The sequence below is a fragment of the Hyperolius riggenbachi genome, chromosome 4, assembly GCF_040937935.1.
Source record: "Hyperolius riggenbachi isolate aHypRig1 chromosome 4, aHypRig1.pri, whole genome shotgun sequence".
NCBI lineage: Eukaryota > Metazoa > Chordata > Amphibia > Anura > Hyperoliidae > Hyperolius > Hyperolius riggenbachi.
This window is the reverse complement of record NC_090649.1, coordinates 366,369,599-366,391,233: the sequence shown is the minus strand read 5'-3', so window position 1 is coordinate 366,391,233 and position 21,635 is coordinate 366,369,599. Positions and strand designations below refer to the sequence as shown.

At 42.6% G+C, this 21,635-nt stretch overlaps 1 protein-coding gene across 1 annotated transcript in view; it reads left to right on the top strand.

Moving 5' to 3' along the window:
- The window catches only part of SHPRH (SNF2 histone linker PHD RING helicase), a 207,931-nt gene that overhangs the window by 82,642 nt on the left and 103,654 nt on the right, over positions 1-21,635 (top strand). The window contains 6 exon segments of the mRNA XM_068231979.1: positions 3,514-4,143; positions 6,783-7,034; positions 7,186-7,264; positions 9,555-9,718; positions 11,810-12,066; positions 16,306-16,427. Of these exon segments, the coding sequence (XP_068088080.1) occupies positions 3,514-4,143; positions 6,783-7,034; positions 7,186-7,264; positions 9,555-9,718; positions 11,810-12,066; positions 16,306-16,427 (1,504 nt within the window).

Sequence of the window (21,635 nt, the reverse complement as noted above, 5' to 3'; positions counted from 1 at the left end):
ATCTGGGCGACTCTATACATTTCGGGCTGATGAGCATTTGTTATGTTGCATGTTAATGCCTCAATGTTTACCACAGTTATATTTTTCTTCCTGTTACCCTCATGTGATTTGTCTACCTGTAAAAATTTCTAAAAAAACTTCAATAAAAACTTAGAATAGAAACAAAAAAGATTTCAGTTAAAGAGAAACTCCGACCAAGAATTGAATTTTATCCCAATCAGTAGCTGATACCCCCTTTTACATGAGAAATCTATTCCTTTTCACAAGCAGACCATCAGGGGGCTCTGTATGGCTGATATTGTGGTGAAACTCCTCCCACAAGAAACTCTGAGGACCGTGGTACTCCTGGCAGTTTCCTGTCTGTGAACCTTGTTGCATTGTGGGAAATAGCTGTTTACAGCTGTTTCCAACTGCCAAAAAAGCATTCAGCAGCTACATCACCTGCCAACAGTAAAAATGTCACCATGTAATAAATGTCAGAATGTAAATCAGGGATTTCAAAGATTTTACAATGGGCAAACACTGACTAAATCATTTATACATAATTATTGTAAAAATGAAGCACTTTTTTTAATTACATTATTTTCACTGGAGTTCCTTTTTAAGTGTGAAAGGTGCAATAGGATAACATGGGTATTACTTTGAAAATCCGTTGTCCTTTCAGTTATAACCGAGAGTAACTGATTAGGTGTAAACGGGGCCTTAAAGAGAAATTCCAACCTAGAATTGAACTTTATCCCAATCAGTAGCTGATACCCCCTTTTACATGAGAAATATAATGCTTTTCACAAACAGACCATCAGGGGACGCTGTATGACTGATTTTGTGCTGAAATCCCTCCCACAAGAAGCTCTGGGACCGCGGTACTCTGGGCAAACTGCCACAATGTAACAATGTTCACAGACAGGAAAGAGCTGTTCACAGCTGTCTCTAACAGCCAAAACAGCTAGGAGCAGCTACATAACCTGCCCACAGTAAAAATGTCACCATGTAATAAATGTCAGAATGTAAATCAGGGAGAGGAAAGATTTTACAATGAACAAACACTGACTAAATCATTTATTCGTAATTATGGTAAAAAATGAAGCACTTTTTTTACTACATTATTTTCACTGGAGTTCCTCTTTAATGCTACTGAACACAAATTTACTGGTGTTCCCCAGTCATGTGACAAGCGTTGTAGGGAGAGAAGACGTTAAGCTGACAGATTTAAGTTAAATTACACACAAAGAATGGCATTGGGTGGCATATGAACGCAGATGACTGTTACTTTCAGAATGGCCCTCATATAATGGCAGACATGAAAGTTCTAACTAAGATTAAATCTAGTTCTATTTACATGCTACATTGCTAAAACAGAGAGGCAGTGGGGCCCAACAGATCTGTGTACATCCTGAGATCTGACATCTACTTGAATGCTTGACTCTCCTCCTGCAACACCATATATGACTGTACCTCAGTCTGTGCATTGGTGCATTGGCAGTACTTGCTGAATATGTAGGTGAGGATATGTGCTTTGAATTCCACTGCAAAAATTTTTAGGGCTCATTTATACTAAACTGGATGCCATATCCTTGCTATTTGCTTCAGTGAAACTGTCACAGTTTTGCCATCATGTTTATATGGTGGATAATGTTCAAAGACTCTGTCAGTCACTGAATGTGTGGTCCGTTTATTTTATCCTTGGAAAAGTGCAGTTCTGTTTGAGAAGTTCTGAACAAAGTCAAAGAACATTTTTTTCCATTTCCTTGTGGAATCTTTTCTAGAGATCAGACAGGTTTTGACAGCAATGTATCGTGATTTAGCAAAAAAAATAAAATAAAATCTGAAAATGGGTCCACCAGAGCTTGCTGAGGCCCCACTGCATGCACTAAGGTTACATGCTCTGCAAACTTAAATTCACTTTGAGCATTTAGTGCATGACTAACGTGCTTTAAAAGACAACTGAAGTGAGAGGGATTTGGAGGCTGCCATATGTATTTCCTTTTAAACAATACCAGTTGCCTGGTGGCCCAGCTGTTCTATTTGGCTGTAGTAGTATCTAAATTACACCAGAAACAAGCATGCAGTAAATCTTGTAAGATCTGACAATAATGTCAGAAAAACATGCTTTGCATATGCTTGTTCAGGGGTTATGGCTAAAAGTATTAGAGGCAAAGGATCAGCAGGATAGCCAGGGAACTAGTATTGCTTAAAAGTAAATAAATATGGCAGCCTCCATACACCTCTCATTACAGGTGTCCTTTAACAAATGGTGGAGATCTGAATAAAAGAGATCCATATAGACATCTAAAAAGTATTTATTTAAAGAGAGTCTGAATCCTTAAAAAAATCCTCTTTTTATTTGGCATTTATGTTAAGCAGTATGAGCATAGCTAAAACAACGCATTCCTGTGGCAGGACGATGTAATTAAACCCCCAAATCCCAAGGAAAAATTCCACGACTTTCCAGGTTGTGGATTTTGCTGTCCAGGGGAGGCAGAGCTTTGCGCTGTTTTTCTGCCTCCAGTCGCGTCAGTCTCAGCGAATCTCCGCCTCTCCCCGCCCCTCCACGGAGATTGACACGAGTAGAGGCAGTGCTACTGCACAAAGCTCTGCCTCTACCAGGAAGGAGCCCTACATTTTGCCTCTGGGATTTGGGGGGTTTAATGACCTCGTTTCGCCACGGGAATGCAGCGTTTTAGCTATGCTCATACTGCTTAAAGGGAACCTGTAGCGAGTAAAATTATTTAAAATAAACGCATGAAATAGCTGCAAATGAATATTACATACCAACCTCACCGTCGGTTCCTCTCAGAAGCTCACCATGTTCTTCTTACAGTGATCCCTTTCAGTTCTGACAATATTTTGTCAGAACTGAAATATACCAGTTGCTGTCAGTTATATATCTGTCAGTTACAACTGAATGTGTAAGCTAATGGCCATGTTTCCCTATAGCTCAAGTGGGTGATATTACAGTTTAACAGTGTGCTGACCAGGAAGCTGTTATGGGGTAATGGCCATTTTCAAAATGGAGCATGGAGAATTCCATTGATCACAGTGGACTAACAGGACACAGGAGAGGAGAAAGAGAGAAAGATTGAGAAGTAGACTACACAGGAGGTAAGTATGACCTGTGTATGGCTATTTTGACTTTTTATTTTAAGTTCAGGTTCTCTTTAACATAAATGTCAAATAAAAAGAGGATTTTTTTTAAGGCTTCACACTCTCTTTAAGATGATTTGATTTCAGTATTTTTTTTATTTATTTCTACATGTTGAGTCAGATTTAAAGATCCCCTCCTGTGATATTCGGCACATAACACTTCTGTATCTAGCACAGAACTAGATGCTAGACTTTTATTTGTACCTTGTGTTGAATCAGGACTGTATAAATCATGTTGTTGAATGGTGACTAATGAATGCCGTTCATGTTTGTCACATTTCTGCCTTTACTTGTGTACAGTAGTAACAGTAAAGTAGTAGTTTACTGTAGTGCAACTTTTTCTTTATTTCTTTCTTTTTCTTTTTACAGAAAACTAGAACGTCTAACAGACTTCAGCAAAATGCTAATCATCTCAGGGAAAATAATGAAAAATCTGGTGAGGCTGAAATCACAGTAGGTATTATGTCAAGTGATCATGACTACTGTGCATTAAGCAAAGACAACAAGCCAGAAGATAAACTGCACAACTCCAGTATATCGAATGAAATACCAAAAAGGAGGCCACGTTTGGAAACTTCAGTTCCGATGAATGATGCTCCAGTAGCTAATTATGGCTGTACTGCTATCGACAGTTGTACTGATTTAGGAACAATAGAAAGAGGTGGGGACTTGCGAACTCAGGAAATTGGCTGCCACTACAACTCAGTCTTCCCTTTTAATACCTCTGATTACAGATTTGAATGTATATGTGGAGGCATCCAATATCCAGACCTCAAGGACAGAGTTCAGTGCTTGCAGTGCTGTTTATGGCAGCATGCTGAATGCGTCAATTATAAGAAAGAAAATGTGGACACAATACCCTTTTACTGCCCACACTGTCTAGTAGCAATGAAGCCTGTTCCCACAAGAGCAACCCTGATAATTTCCCCCAGTTCTATCTGTCACCAGTGGGTAGATGAAATCAATAGGCATGTGGAATCATCTTCTCTACAAGTTATGGTAAGAATCAATTTTGTCTAGATGGTATGAACCTACTGTAGGTGGCCTTCCCATCACAATTGATCCTAAGCCGAAGAGACTAGCCACATTTTGACAGTTGTTAGTCACTAATATAATGCCTCACTTGCCATCGGCTGGGATGCAAAAGTTTGGGCAACCTTGTTATTCGTTGTGATTTTTCTGTATAAATCGTTGGTTGTTATGATAAAAAAAATCAGTTAAATATATCATTTAGGAGACACACACAGGGATATTTGAGAAGTGAAATGAAGTTTATTGGATTTACAGAAAGTGCGCTATAATTGTTTAAATAAAATTAGGCAGGTGCATACATTTGGGCACTGTTGTCGTTTTATTGATTCTAAAACCTTTAGAACTAATTATTGGTACTCAAATTGTCTTGGTAAGCTCTGTGACCCCTGACCTACATACACAGGTGAATCCAATTATGAGAGAGTATTTAAGGCAGTCAATTGTAAGTTTCCCTCCTCTGTTCAATTTCTCAGAAGAGTAGCAGCATGGGGGTCTCAAAACAACTCTCAAATGACCTGAAGACAAAGATTGTTCACCATCATGGTTTAGGGGAAGGATACACAAAGCTGTCTCAGAGATTTGCTGTCTGTTTCCACAGTTAGGAACATATTGAGGAAATGGAAGACCACAGGCTCAGTTCAAGTTAATGCTCGAAGTGGCAGACCAAGAAAAATCTCGGATAAACTGAAGCGACGAATGGTGAGAACAGTCAGTCAACCCACAGACCAGCACCAAAGACCTACCTAAAATTGAGTTAGTTGGGCATGACAAGGGCATTATGCATGGAAGAAAAACACCTGCTACCTATAATAAAATGTGGTGGTTCCATCATGCTGTGGGGCTGTGTGGCCAGTGCAGGGACTTGGGAATCTTGTCAAAGTTGAAGGACGCATGGATTCCACTCAGTATCAGCAGATTCTGGAGACCAATGTCCAGGAATCAGTGACAAAGCTGAAGCTGTGCCAAGGCTGGGTCTTTCAACAAGACAATGACCCTAAACACTGCTCAAAAGTTACTAAGGCATTCATGCAGAGGAACAAGTACAATATTCTGGAGCCATCTCAGTCCCCAGACCTGAATATAACTGAAAATCTGTGGTGTGAGTTAGAGAGCTGTCCATGCTCGGAAGCCATCAAACCTGAATGAACTAGTGATGTTTTGTAAAGAGGAATGGTCCAAAATACCTTCAACCAGAATCCAGACTCTCATTGGAACCTACAGGAAGCGTTTAGAGGCTGTAATTTCTGCAAAAAGAGGATCTACTAAATATTGATTTCAATTATTTTTTTGTGGTGCCCAAATTTATGCACCTGCCTAATTTTGTTCAAACAATTATTGCACACTTTCTGTAAATCCAATAAACTTAATTTCACTTTTCAAATATCACTGTATGTGTCTCCTATATGATATATTTAACTGACATTTTTTATCGTACAAACCAACGATTTATACAGGAAAATCATGACAATTAACAACGTTGCCCAAACCTTCGTATCCCACTGTATATTTTCTCTCTCTCTCTCTCTCTCTCTCTCTCTCTCTCTCTCTCACTCCCCCCCCCCCCCCTTAGAAAACTGTTCATTACCAAAATGACATGAAAAAAAAAACTTTCCTAAAAAGTAAGCATGGGTTACAATTGTACTTACTAAGTTAAATGTGTGTATAGATGTGAGGAACAATAAACGGCTACATTTGGAGACCGTTGACTAATGGAAACAGCTTAGTTGAGGAGAAAGGGTTGGGTACAATTTATGATTCAGGCTGAAGCCACATACCTTAAACACTTTTCCACGGACTGGTGAACTGTTAGTTTGGCGGGCAGTTCAGCTGCCAGGCTGTTAGCCACAAGCGCTGTTTGGCTGGATTTACATGCAGTTGAATGGCTGCATTCGGTAACACCACGCATATGACGTATGACATGCAGCCGCATTACCCAGCGGAAACAAAAAGGTTTCATGAATGACGTGAATGCCTTTAGGTAATGAGCATAAGTATAGAAAATACCATAAGGTAAACCCAATAGTCTGGCAGTGGAGATAGGGAATAAAAAATTTGTAATTCTCTAAGTATGTGCAGTGTTTTTATTCCTCAGTCATGTAAATTCAAATTACAGTATAATACACACTTACGTACATCCACTATGAGGTACAGACTAACCAACAAACTCATGGTGACCCAGAACTCATTGGAGTGTGTAAGGGACTACAATGGTCCTAAAAGCCCCCTTACTAAGATGTTAAGAAAAACAAAAGTTTGCTTTCTTAAAACAGAAAGAATTTGCGATAATTCAGTTTGGAGTGAGCTTGAGATGTCTCCCAGTGCATCACTGCTGAATATATGCAAATTAACCATGGTACCCTTAGAAGCTAAACGCACTTCCAGACCTTGCGTGCACGCCTGCAACCCCCCCCCCCCCCCCCCATGCACGCATGTCCACAACCTCTGCCAAAAGCCTGCCTGCATGCCGCACATGCACACCAGACACCTGAGGCACAGACACAGGGACGGGAATTATTTCATTACATCCTTTGAAATGTGTTTTCAGATACAACTTTACCAACATCCCACTCCAAGTGTCACTGACCTGTTTTTTGTGCTTTTATTAGGTATACCAAGGTGTGAAGAAGCATGGCTTTCTGCAACCCCAGATGCTAGCAGAGCAAGATGTGGTGATAACCACATATGATGTTCTGAGAACGGAGTTAAATTATGTGGACATACCTCACAGCAACAGCAAAGATGGCCGCAAGTTTCGGAACCAAAAGCGATATATGGCAATTCCAAGCCCACTCGTTGCTGTGGAATGGTGGAGGGTTTGTTTAGATGAAGCACAAATGGTAGAATGCACAACAGCAAAGGTGAGTCTTATTAAAATGATCCATCTATGCTTGTAAATACTATGATATAAGGTTGCAAAAGGGTAACATTTAACGCATACAATGGAAAATGTAAGCATTTGATGCCCCCCAAAAATGTTATAACGTAACAGCTAGCTGTTTTTCATCACAGGCTGCTGAGATGGCGTTGCGTCTCACTGGGGTTAATAGATGGTGCGTCAGTGGTACACCAGTGCAGAGAGGATTAGAAGGTAAACTTGTATGCTGAGTTATTATTTTCTGCTAACTCTAACACAGAGCTCAGTTCATTTTTTTTATATTATTTTGGTAGACTTGTGAACTATAAAAAAGGCAAAGCTATCTAAATGTATTTACAGAATTTTCAAGTGTTGTGTTTACTTGCACTGCATTATGACATCCTCCAACAAACCTTGTTACATCCCAGTACCAACTGTGGAGTAGAAAGTGACCTCAACTTTTCTTTGCAGGTGTCACTGGTCTGAAAGAGGCCTGAGTGGAGCATATACAGTAACAATAAGCAGTTTAACCAATGTTTATTTTCCTACATATATGCATGTAGTATGATCCTTGACTTAACAGGAGCCCCCACATAGCAGTAAGGGCCCGTTTCCACCCCAGGTAAGTAAAACTGGCTTTCCCCCCAGGCTTAAAGAGGAACTGTAACGACAAAACGTCCCCTGGGGGGTACTCACCTCGGGTGGGGGAAGCCTCCGGATCCTAATGAGGCTTCCCACGCCGTCCTCCATCCGTCAGGGGTCTCGCTGCAGCCCTCCGTGCAGCAGTGACGTAATATTTACCTTCCTGGCTCCTGCGCAGGCGCTCTGACGGCTGTCGGCTCCGAAGTAGGCGGAAATACCCGATCGCCGTCGGGTCTGCTCTACTGCGCAGGCACAAGTTTCCGGAGCCTGCGCAGTAGAGCGGACCCGACGGAGATCGGGTATTTCCGTCTATTTCCGTGCCGAAAGCCGCCACAGTGCCCCCGCTGGAGCCAGCACAGGTAAATATTGAAGCTACAGTCGGCTCTGTCGCCGGCTGTTCGGAGGGCTGCAGCGAGACCCCCGAGGGACGCAGGACGGCGTGGGAAGCCTCATTAGGATCCGGAGGCTTCCCCCACCCGAGGTGAGTACCCCCCAGGGGAGGTTTTTGTTGTTACAGAGTCTCTTTAAAGGACTACTATCGCAAAAATTAATACATTTTAAATACATGTAAAAACACATAAATAAGAAGTATGTTTCTTCCAGAGTAAAATAAGCCATAAATTACTTTTCTCCTATGTTGCTGTCACTTGCAGTAGGTAATAAAAGTCTGACAAAACCGATAGGTTTTGGATTAGCCCATCTCCTCATGGGTGATTCTCAGGGTCTTATTAATTTTCAAAAGCTCTTAGTGAATTGCAGTTGCACCATCCAACTGTCATAAACATGTGGAACGAGCAGGGAGGCTGACCAGCATCTTTGTATGAATGCTTTTCAGGGAATGTCTTTATAAAGAATAAAGGCCATGCTGAGAATCCCCCATTGAAGAGATGGACTAGTCAAAACATGTCAGTTCTGTCAGATTTCTACTACCTACTGTAAGTAACGGGAACATAGGAGAAAAGTAATTTCTCATTTTACTCTGGAAAAAACATACTTATTTGTATGTATTTACATGTATTTTAAATTTTACAATTTTAAGCAATAGTGGTCCTATTCCGACCAAGAATTGAACTTTATCCCAATCAGTAGCTTATACTCCTTTACATGAGAAATCTATTCCTTTTCACAAGCAGACCATCAGGGGCTCTGTATGACTGATATTGTGGTGAAACCCCTCCCCCAAGACACTCTGAGGACCGTGGTACTCCTGGCAGTTTCCTGTCTGTGATCCTTGTTGCATTGTGTCCAACCGCCAAAAAAGCATGCAGCAGCTACATCACCTGCCAACAGTAAAAATGTCACCATGCAATAAATGTCAGAATGTAAATCAGGGATTTAAAAGATGTTACAATGGGCAAACAATGACTAAATCATTTATACATAATTATTGTAAAAATGAAGCACTTTTTTTATTACATTATTTTCACTGGAGTTCCTCTTTAAGTTTCCCTTTAACTGCCCCCTTGCCTAACCCTTAAAAACACCTTCCCCATGTCTAACCTTAACTGTCTTGTCCCACTGCTAACCTTACGCCCACCGCCCCAATCCACCGCAATTATGATAATGTTAAGGTTCCGCAATTGGAGCCATTATGAATTGCAGCTATACTGCGAAACTCGGGCACCCATGTCACCCAATAAATAGCGGGCGCCCATTTTATATCGGGCACCATTGGCATCCAAATTTCTCATTATAGCTGCAATTTATAAAGCTGCCGATGGCGGCACCCAAGTTTCTGCCATTAGTGGGTGCACTCATTTCCTGTTTCAATGTTCTAACTCATCTCTATGGGGCTGCTCATTCTAAATTATTGTCCTGATTAATTATTCATGTTGAGTTAGTCTGGGTTACCTTCTTATACCATATATTTTTTTACTTCTAGATTTGTTTGGACTGGTGCTGTTTCTTGGAGTTGATCCATTCTGGGTTAAACATTGGTGGGACCAGCTTCTGTACAAGCCATATTGTAGAAAGGATCCCCTGCCACTGTATCGTCTCATAGCCAAAATCATGTGGAGATCTGCAAAAAAAGATGTCATTGATCAGGTGAATATGATGTTCTTAAATTAAAATGTTGCTTCCTGTACAGCTAAGCTAGCAGTTTATAAATATGAAGTGTATTTGAAGATCTCTAACTAGACAGAATGCTAATAATTTAATCTTGCATGCAGTCTTTTTTTTTTTTTTGTCAACAGAATTCACTTCCACGGCCACAGAAGTATAAAATCAAGCACCTAGGTGTGCAGACTACTTCTACAAACATTTGTGAAAGAGTGGGTCACTTTTAGGAGCTCCGTGAAAGGATTGTCCCTTAGATCTACTGAAAGGAACTCTTAAAGGACAATAGAAGGGAGAGGGATATGGAGGCTGACATATTTATTTCACTTTAAGCAATGCTAATTGCCTGGCTGTCCTGCTGATCCTCTGCCTAATACTTTTAGTCATAGACCCTTGACCCCATTGCTGATCGAAAGTTTGACTACATTTGCCACATGCTTGTTTCAGGTGTGTGATTCAGACACTATTGATGCATGAAAGATTAGCAGAATGCCAGACAACTGGTATTGTTTAAAAGGAATAAATATGGCAGCCTCCATATCCCTCTCACTTCAGTTGTCATTTAATACTTCAGGGTACCAAGACATTTTGGAAATGTAATACTCCGAACTTTGTAGTTTTGAGAAGCCCCTCTTCTGTTTCAACATGACTTTGCACTAGTGCACAAAGCAAGGTCCATAAAAACATGATGAGTGAATTTAAGGTGTGGAAACTTGACTGGCCTGCACAGAGCCCTCACCTGGACCTGACAGGACAACTTTGTAAAGAATGAGAGACGAGACTATAAGCCAGGCTTTCTCGCCTAACATCTTTGCCTGACCTCACAAATGCTCTTCTGGAATAATGGTCACAATTTCACATAAACACTAAGGGCTGTTTCACACAGTTGGCTATTTTGCTGCAATTCCAAAAGTGCTGCATGGAACATTTCAGGAGTGATTCTCTTGCAATCGCAGCAAAATAACTCCCCAAAAATGTCATTATAAAACAGCCCACACTCCAAAACCTTTTGGAAGATCCTCCCCAGGAGAATTAAAGTAATTGCAGCTGAAAAGAATTGGCCAAGTCTACACTAAAACCTAAGGATAAAGACTGAAACCAGTAATTTCTCCCCCCTCCCCCCATACTTTTGTCAGTATAAAGTATAAAGGCCCTTTTCCACTACAGCGTTTGCGATTGCTTAATCGCAAAACCGCAAACCGCTAGTGATTTTACAATCGCTACGGTTTGCTTTTTAACATAGGAATAGCGGTAGGTAATTTCCACTACCGCGATTTGTTTTTACTTGATCGCGATCGTGCCGCGGAACGATTTTTGCCGCGATTTTGCTATGCAGTGCATAGCATAGCAAAATCGCGAACGCAAACGTCGGGAAATCACGGGTATTTTTTTCTTTTGCTGAATCGCAATCGCTAGCGTTCAGCGCGAACGCTAGCAATTGGTAGTAGAAAAGGGCCCTAAGTGATTTTAGAGAAATCTGAATAATTGCATGAACAAGAAATTATCATGCGTGCCACACTTCCAATGTTGGCATAGTTCAAGCATTACTTTATAAACAGTTCTGTCACACTAAGTGTTAGGAAATCCTTTACTCCAAACACTGTTACTTGGTTGATTCTTTCTAGCACAAACTTCTTTAAGCTTTTCTTGCACAATTGGTTAACAGAGATATTTTGACGTAGCTTGTAACCAGGGAGTCTTACACTATGTTGACCACACAAAAGTTTGAGTCCAAAGTCACTGCACATCTAATTTCATCATGTAAAACATGAAATACTTGTTTCCTGTATGCCAGTATAGTGGCCCACTGATACATTATGTGATAAAGAGGGAGCTTGTGCAGGGCATCAAGAAGAGATGCTAGTAACTCATGGAAATTGTATGCAGCTTGAGATCGGGCTAATCAAATGCACTTTCTGGCAAAATGGATTGGACCGATTCCATGTTGCATACTATTTGCGTTAAATTTGCATGACATCCGGCATTATTGTCAATTATTGGCCATTTCTGCTGCTGATATTCTGCTCCCCTATACAGAATATGCTAATCTGCAGTGGATCCATTTCTTCCTTTTTTTAGATTCAGATTCCAGAGCAAACAGAAGATGTTCACTGGCTTCATTTTTCCCCAGTGGAGAGACATTTCTACCACAGGCAGCATGAAGTGTGTTGTCAGGATGCCCTGGCTAAACTGCGCAAAATTTCTGATTGGTCTCTCAAGCTAAGTAGCTTGGATAGGCGAACTGTGTCTTCCATCCTGTATCCCCTGCTGAGATTGCGGCAGGCCTGCTGTCACCCACAAGCTGTGCGAGGGGAATTTTTACCTTTGCAGAAGAGGTAATACACACTTTAATCAGCATTTATGTTACCACTTAGTTACATATATACATATTGCCTCTTATTGTAGTTTATTCAAGGTTGCATAGTTGATATTTTTTTTCAATTAACTGGTGTGATCAGTTTCTCCTGTAAGAGAAATAATAGAGAAATCAAGTATGGGTACTTTGCCACTAAGAAACACTGTAATGCAATTACATTTCTTTCTATTTTCCATTACTGCGATTTCCGCCAAGAAGAAAATTCACAGGGAAAAGAATTTAAGTTGCTAAATCCCAAGAAAATCACATAGGGCTTGATTCACAAAGCGGTGCTAACCTACTTAGCACGTCTAAAGTCTTTAGACACGCTAACCAGGGTGCTAAGTAGGTTAGCACCGGATTTCTCAATCAGATCGCGCGCTAACTTTGCGCGCGCAAAGTTTTATGCGCGCTAAGTCCCATAGGCTTTAATGGGCACTTCGCGCGGAGCGCCCTGCGCTCTGTGCAGTACGCGCGTAAAGTTTTACGCGCGTAAAGTTTTATGCGCGAAAAACTTGTTTAGACGTGCTAAGGGAGTTTTCACAGGCGTGCTAACAGTTTGCACCGCTTTGTGAATCAAGCCCATAGCTGCATATTGCTATACAATTTTCCTGCGCACCTATGCATTGTATAGGAGCTGAAGTGCAGCAAAAATGTAGCAGGACAGCGAATGCAATCAAGAAAAAATTGTGTCACAAATGCATAGCACTAATGGAAACATTAGCCACAGATTCCAGTAATTAGTGTACCTAGCATTTTGCGATTTTCAAGTGATCAGAATCGGATCATGAAAAGCTGATACTGGAAAAGGGCCTCGTAGGAAGTAGAAATGCTAAATGGTCACATGATTTCATCCAGCTCATTGCAGCATTTCACTTGGGGCTATGAAGTAAAGAGTTTGTACCTAAAAGGAAGGCAAGCTAACATTGCACGTTATCTCAGTAGCAAGGTACCTCCACCATTCCACCGTGTTTTAACATCACATTCCAGTGCCCGTCCATCCATCTGGTGAGGGTGTTCACCACATGCACCACCCTACACACAATACATGTGGGTAGTAGGTAGCTGTGTGATGCTGCAGGAGTCCTGGCTGGATGACCACACATACTGTTACATGCTGTATTACCGCTCTACAATTGTGAGTGCACTGTCTGCTTTTAACATTTTTATTAATAAGTGTGTTACGCTATGATCAGTACTAGGCCTGAAAGATTTATCAATTTTCGATCGAGATCAATGAAATGGCGATTCCGTGATCGTCATAGCGGCAGTTTTTGGCGATATTCTGCACCCTTTGCAGCAGTAACTGTCTAGCGCTCCCGTTCGCCTCTCCATGTAAAAGTAGCAGCGGCTCTTACTCTCGGCGGCTCACTACCTCCTTTCTTCCACCTATTGACACCTCCTGCGTCATCAGCGGTAGACTCCGCCTGCAGGCTCTCACTCTTTTTAGCTCTCGCTTCGCCATCAGCTGGGTAGGGGGAACACTTCGCCCACAGGCTCTCGCAGTTGCTCTCTTCCCCTCCGCATTGGGAGGGGGCGTGACAGGATGGCAGCACGGGAAGTTCAGAAGATCTCCACGGCACCATAAACGGGAAGTTTAAGGGCCATAGTCAGCAGCAGCCACTCCAGGTGACTTAGTGCTGCTGCACGGGGATCTCTGCTTGGGGTTATGAGATGGGGTTATGTAATGTGGATAAGAGGGTGCAGAGAGTGTGTCACGGGAATAAAGAGAACATCTGTCTGGGATACAGGGAGGAACAAAGCATACGTTGTGGTTACAGGATCAGCAGAAAGAGTGCCTCGATGGGTTGCAGAGAGTGTCTGAATGGGGTGCAGAGAGTGCCTGAATGGGTTGCGGGGGTGCTGAGTGTCTGAATGGGTTGTGAGAGTGCATAGAGTGCCTGAACAATTTACAGATTCTGCCCGCAAGCTCTCGCTCTTTCCCTCTACCTCCGCCTAGCATGTCATCAGCTGGGTAGATGGCAAACTCCACCCACAGGCCTGTCAGTCAAGAAGAGTTTGCCATTTATCAAGCATTTAGGGCTAGGCTTAGGAATTATAATAGCCCCGCCTCCTTTGCACAGATAAAGTCTCAATGAGGTACATGCCGTGTGCATGCCATAAAAAAAATCGTGAACAAATTGAAATCGCAATTTCTGACAGAAATTATGCAATTTAATCTTTTCCTAAAATCGTTCAGGCCTAATCAGTACTCTTTTGTCTTGAGGCGATTCCCTTAACCAGCTGCAAGATTCTGATCCAGTACTCGATGGATGATATGCAAAGCTTGATTTTATTGACATCTGGCGAGCATTGTGTGTGTGAGGGGGGTGCGTATAGTCAGGGATGGATCTAGACCAAGTTGCGCCTGGGGCAAGGTCAGGTTTTGGCGCCTAAAGGTCAGGTTTTGGCGCCTAAAGGTCAGGTTTTGGCGCCTAAAGGTCAGGTTTTGGCACCTAAACTGCCATTCCCCATCCAAATTTTGCCGCCTTTTTAAGAATTCAACATACTGCGCCTGGGGCAAGAGACCCGCTTGCCCCCCCTAGATCCGTCCCTGCGTATAGTAAACACCCTCACCAGACACGGGCATTGGAGTGTTATGTTCATTGTGGAATGGTGGTCGTACGTTGCTACTGAGATAATGCACAATGTTAGCTTGTCTTCCTTTTAAGTACGAACTGGCTATTATGATATCCCAGAAGGCACTGGAATACTGACCATCTGTGCACAGTAAAGATCATTTGGGTTAATGTTGATCTTACTTGTACTGAACTACAGCACATCCACAAAACAACAAGGGTTAAAGTGTAGTAATGAATGATTGAAAGATTAGTGGTATATAGGTTAGCACTGCTAACCTTATACCAGCCCTGCATGCTGTGTCACGCTCTCGCCTTGCAACACTGGGTCCCGGTCAACATCGGCAAGGAGTTTGTATGTTCTCCCCGTCTCTGTGTGGGTTTCATCCGTGCACTCCGGTTTCCTCACTCCGGTTTCCTCCTGCAACCCAAAAAACCCAAAAAACATACAGATACGTTAATTCCCCCTAAAATTGGCCCTAGACTATGATACATGCACTACATGATACATACATAGACTTATGACTATGGTAGGGACTAGATTGTGAGCCTCTCTGAGGGACAGTTAAGTGACAAGACAATATATTCTGTACAGCGCTGCGGAAGATGTTAGCGGTATATAAATACTAAATAATAATAATAATTATCTCTAGACAGATAGGGTGTCTTCAAATGTCATATGCCTAATGCAGCTATGCAGAGTGGCGCAGGGAGCTTCTTTATAGTAACCTGCTCTCGGCAGCTGGATGGCGTCTCCTCTCTTCCACTGGCGGTGCTGCAATCTCTGCATCTGCCTCAGAGTTTCAGTCACGTGGCATGACATGTGATTGTAACCCAGGGAATGGTGTCAGCTGTGCGTGCAGCGCCGCCGGTGGTGGAAGAGGGGTGATGGAAGAGATGTGATCTGAATTCCGAGGAGGATGCAGAGATTGCAGCACCACCACCAGTGAAGGCGAGGAGACTCCATACAGCCGACCGCAGCAGGTAAATATGATCGCTTCCTGTGGCACTCTGCACACCCTGCCAGGCTGAGGAAGACACACTTCCCTAGTGACAAAAAAAAAAAAAAAAATCAGCCATGCAGCCACATAAAGCATTGCTATATGTGACTGGTAACGGGTTAATATAGTAATAGAGTAAGTAAAGTAAAGTAAATAAGTAATGAAGCTTTAGATTCTGATAATGAGCAGGTATCACTCAATTTGGCTTTGTTCACATCTAAAGTTGAAATCGCAAACGCAAGCGTTTTGCGATTTTGTGCACTTTTTTTGTGAGCGTTAAGCGCTCTTCCTATACCTTCCATTAGAGCAAAATTGCCCCAAAAATGAAACGCGCTGATATGAACCCTCTCATAGAGATTCATTGCATTTCATTTTGTGGGCGATTTTGAAAATTGCCTGCGCTTGAAAAAAGGCTGAAAACGCCCTCAGTGTGAACCAGCCCTCACTGTTTCATATTCACCTTATAGGAGAAATTGTTAATGTCTACTGATTAAAAAGGCTCCACTTCAGTCAATGAGATTTGCTTCTATTTATGATTTAATTTTGCTAACTTCTTAAAGCTGAGCTCTTGTATGCATCTAGTTAAACATTTTATACATTTGAAAGCACTTTGTGTCTGTGGGTTGTTTTGTGTTTCAGCACAATGACAATGGAAGAGCTACTGACATCTTTGCAGAAGAAATGCCGTACTGAGTGTGAAGAAGCCCACCGCCAGCTTGTCTGTGCTTTCAATGGTCTAGCGGGAATTCACATAATCAAAGGTGATTTGTGTGAGCAGGACATTGGCAGGAGTCAGTATCTACCACATGATAATACTGAGAGGCAAACATTTTGCATTTATATTTTGAATATTTAAACTGAAACTCCAGGCATGCAGCTGAATGCACAGTGAAAATACAATTAGTACTCTGTGCCTGCACTGTTTTACTTGCCAAACGATTTGTACTTCATTCTACTACTGTGACTCTTTCATTACAATGCTTGTTTGGCATTTTTGAATATCAAGATATGTACACTTTGTGTGTGTGAATGTTGAGTAGCAGGACTTAAAGAGAGTCTGAAGCGAGAATAAATCTCGCTTCAGACCTCATAGATAGCAGGGGCACGTGTGCCCCTGCTAAACCGCCGCTATCCCGCGGCTTAACGGGGGTCCCTGATCCCCCAAATCCCCTCGTTTCAGCGGGGGAGCGCTTCCTGGTTGGGGCAGGGCTAACCGCCGCAGCCCTGCCCCACGCGCGTCTGTCAGCGCGTATCTCCGCCTCTCCCCCGCCCCTCACAGTCTTCCTTCACTGAGAGGGGCGGGGGAGAGGCGGCGATGCGCCGCTGATAGACGCGACTGGAGGCAGGGCTGCAGGCGTTAGCCCTGCCTCCAGGAGCGACCAAGTCTGCGACCAAGTGTCGCAGTGGGGGGTTTGGGGGTGAAGGGACCCCCGTTTAGCAGCGCTATAGCGGCGGTTTAGCAGGGGCACACGTGCCCCTGCTAACTATGAGCTCTGAAGCGAGATTTATTCTCGCTTCAGAGTCTCTTTAAAGAGGAACTGTCACGAAAATCTTAACATTTAAAACACATACCAATAAGGCCTCTTGCACACTGCAAGCGATTCCGATTCAGATTCCGCTTTTTTAATCGGTTTTTACATCCGATTAAGATTCTGATTTGCAGTGTGCAGGGAGCAAACTGCAAATCGGAATCGGATGTAAAAACTGATTAAAAAGCGGAATCTGAATCTGAATCGCTTGCAGTGTGCAAGAGGCCTTAGAAGTACATTTCTGTCAGAGTAAAATGAGCCATACATTACTTTTCTTCTATGTTGCTGTCATTTACAGTGAGTAGTAGAAATCTAACATTGCCGACAGATTTTGGACTAGCCCATCTTCACATAGGGGGTGTCAGGAATATACTGGGGTGCTTATGATGTAAGAATAATATTTTCATTTGCCTGTCTGACTGCTATGTACTGTACTTCAGATGCGTATGTATGGGTCATCATCTGGCTTTGGGGGAAGCTGTACTTGTCTGTGTGACAGTGTGGAATACAATTACCCTCAGTTCCTGGGAGAGCAGGGAGCTAATTAGAAGCCCTATTGTCCCATTATACCAATCAGGACATAGTCAGGGAACTTCAAAGACCTACATTTGCATCTAAAGAGGACTTCAGTGAATAATGCTTGGGGTAATAAGACAATGGCAGAAGTGAAGTGTGTTGAAGTCCTTTTGATACCATTTGCTACCTGTGGAAATTGAATTATTGGTGGAGGTGCAACCTCCTTATCTTTGATCAGCTAGGAAGTACTGTCAACAATGGGGTTGTCACCTGTAACGTGGACTAGGGAAATCTTTTCATGTATGTGGGCTATTGTACATTTTTCGCAGGTGGATGTTAGATCTCTGGAGATCCAATTATGACTGAGGATGTAATTAAATCTAGCTTCCCCCCCCCCCCCCCCCCGTCCACACAGGCTTACAGCCTCCAGGCGTATTTCATAGTATAAAACCGTAGCTAGGATAGCCACAACTTGTAGTTCTTGGAGGTAGCTCACACGGCTAGAACTAACCTGGTTCCTGACCAGAAGTGCGAACCCCCCGCAACAACACCAGGTCGATACGCTGGTACGTTTATTTCCCGTTTATTTTGGTAAGCAAAATCGCTTTGTGTGTTATCTTTGTAACTTTTATCTTGTAACTATTTTTACTTTGTTTTTTGTAATCTTTTTGTATATATTAAGTTCTGCATTGTTCTATGTTTTTCTAGAATATTAAATTATTATTTAATAAGTTTGACTTCTGCCGTACTAAACTAGCACTCATAGCCTAGAAGAGACTGAAGTGTAACCGTGTATAAGTTCATGCCTAATTGTATGCTTGAGCAACACTACCGTATGAAATTGTAATTGCATTGTGTGTGGGGGCGTTTGTCATACGTTGGCCTAAGCGCGCAGCTGACCCAACGTACGAACAACGCCAGTGCAAGTAGCGACAGCAGAGTGGCTAACAGTATCGTTCGGAACGACTGTTAGTGGGTCTTTGCTTCACGACAGTGTAAGATTGCAACTGTGTGTGTGTGTGGGTGCGTGGCGTTCCCGTATTTGGCCTAAGCGCAAAGCTGACCCAAATACGAAAACGCGGAGTGCGCGCTGAGGACTCGACAGCAGAGTGAAAGTGTCTAGCGAACCGCTAGTGGTGGCAGTGAGAGGTGTTCTGAGGGGTCCCAGCCTTGTTTGTAGCTTAAATAAGGCTGTTCCCCGCTTAATCTGGTCAAACCCGCAGTCGGGAACCGTATACGCAGGCGTGCCGCGGGCCGGTTCCTGACAGGGGGGTTCTCAGGGTTTTCTTTATTTTTAAAAGCACTTAGTTAATGGCAGTTGCTCTGTCCAACTGCCAAAATAGTGTGCAGCGAGCAGGGAGGCTGGCCAGCAACTTTATGTAAATCTTTTTTCAGGGAATGTCTTTATAAAGAATAAAGGCCATGCTGAGAATCCCCTATGGAGAGATGGTCTAGCCCAAAACCTGTTGGTAATGTCAGATTTCTACTACCTACTGTAAGTGACAGCCACATAGGAGAGAAGTCATTTATGGCTCATTTTACTCTGGAAGAAACATACTTCTTATTTGTATGTGTTTTAAATTTTAAGATTTTCGCGACAGTTCCTCCTTAAAGTACACCGGAAGTGAAAAATAAAAGTAAAACTAACTATAGTGCCCTTTCCTTTATAGGATTATTTACCTACCTACGTTCCTAGTTTCTTTCAGCGATGCTCCCATTCCCCATGAAGTCCTCTTCTTTGTTTCTGACTGTATGTTTTCTGAACATTCAGGAATTAACAAACTATGCATGCCCTGTAAAACGAACCGCCCATGCAAGTCTTCTTTTGTGACAGCTCATATCGTTAGTTCTCTAGGTTCAACTCGCACATGCTCAGTACCATAGCTCCCAACTGTCCCTCTTTTGGTGGGACAGTCCCTCTTTGGGAGCCCTGTCCCTCTTTCCTCCTCATTTGTCCCTCTTTCAGGACTTTGTCCCTCTTTATATGTATATATATTTCTACAAAAAAATGTGTTTGATTGACTCTAAACTTTATTCCCATCCGTTAAATTGATTTATTGCTAATTTTAAAATGTTATTATGAAGGAAAATGAATCAGTGTGGTTTGAATTATAAAACAATATATTTTTCTTATGAAATCTTTATGGTATGTGGGACTATGGGTGTGATGGGGGCGTGATCAGGGGTGTGGCAGGGGCATGGCTTAAATGTCCCTCTTTTTCATCTCAAACAGTTGGGAGGTATGCAGTACAAATGTTCTTGTTCACAGCTGCCACTGTGCTACAGTAGTGTGGCTGAAGACTAGGAACATCCTCCTAATTTCCATTGATTGCCATGCAGTCGAATAAAAAAAAAGAGATCACAGAGATCAACAGTACTGTACTTGCTTTTTTACGGAATAGTGAATCAGCATCAGACATGAAAAGTTTAAGGATGAAATACAATTAGTTGTCAATTGATTGCCTATGCAGTGCAGCATTAGTGTGGGAATCACAAGATTTAAAGTTCACTTGGCAGGTAAAACAGGTTTATTTCAGCTGGATATTGTTTCTATTTGAGTTTGGGTTATAGCACTGTTTTTTTGTATTAAAGAGGTTTTCTTCCTGGTCCCACAATTATTTCAGTGCCCATGCACTAGAATTTGCACCTCAGTGTGTAAATGTGTGTGGAAATGCTTTTATTTGTGTGGGTGTTTAACCTCCTGAGCGGTATGGACGAGCTCAGCTCGTCCATCACCGCCGGAGGCTGCCGTTCAGGCCCTGCTGGGCCGATTTTCTTCAAATAAAGTGCAGCACACGCAGCCGGCACTTTGCCAGCCGCGTGTGCTGCCTGATCGCCGCCGCTCTGCGGTGATTCGCCGCGAGCAGCGGCGAAAGAGGGTCCCCCCAGCCGCCTGAGCCCAGCGTAGCCGGAGCAAAAAGTTCCGGCCAGCGCTAAGGGCTGGATCGGAGGCGGCTGACGTCAGGACGTCGGCTGACGTCCATGACGTCACTCCGCTCGTCGCTATGGCGACGATCTAAGCAAAACAAGGAAGGCCGCTCATTGCGGCCTTCCTTGTTTATTCTGGGCGCCGGAGGCGATCGGAAGAACGCCTCCGGAGCGCCCTCTAGTGGGCTTTCATGCAGCCAACTTTCAGTTGGCTGCATGAAATAGTTTTTTTTTAATTAAAAAAAACCCCTCCCGCAGCCTCCCTGGCGATCTCAATAGAACGCCGGGGAGGTTAAAGATTCACAATATCTTCAATACAAAAAAAAACATACTTTGGTAATAAAAAGGACAATACTGCTGTTATGGAATGATTTGCTAAGACATCTTCAGATGCTTAAAACCTCTTTCGGCGATGTCATAAGTGATCCAGAAAACCTGGAGTGAATTTTTAATAAATTGCCTGTCATTATGTGCTACAATATCACTTGGGACATACTAAAACATATAATGGGAGTTGATAGAAAGGTTAAAGGGGCACTATGGCGAAACATTTTAAAATTTAAAATATGTGCAAACATAGACAAATAAGAAGTATGGTTTTTTTCCAGAGTAAAATGAGCCATAAATTACTTTTCTCCTATGTTGCTGTCACTTACAGCAGGTAGTAGAAATCTGACAGAAGCAACAGGTTTTGGACTAGCCCATCTCTTCATAGGGGATTCTAAGCAAGGCTTTTATTCTTTATAAAGATATTCCCTAAAAAGGATTTAAACGATGATGCTGGCCAGCTTTCCCTGCTCGCTACACAGTTTTTTGGCAGTTGGACAGGGCAACTGCTATTCACTAAGTGCTTTTGAAAAAAAATAAATCCCTGAGAATCCCCCATGAAGAGATGGACTAGTCCAAAGCATGTCGCTTCTGTCAGATTTCTACTACCTACTGTAGCGCTTTTCGGCGCTGCTAGATTTGGGCGCAGCCAGCGCCGCCATAGACTAT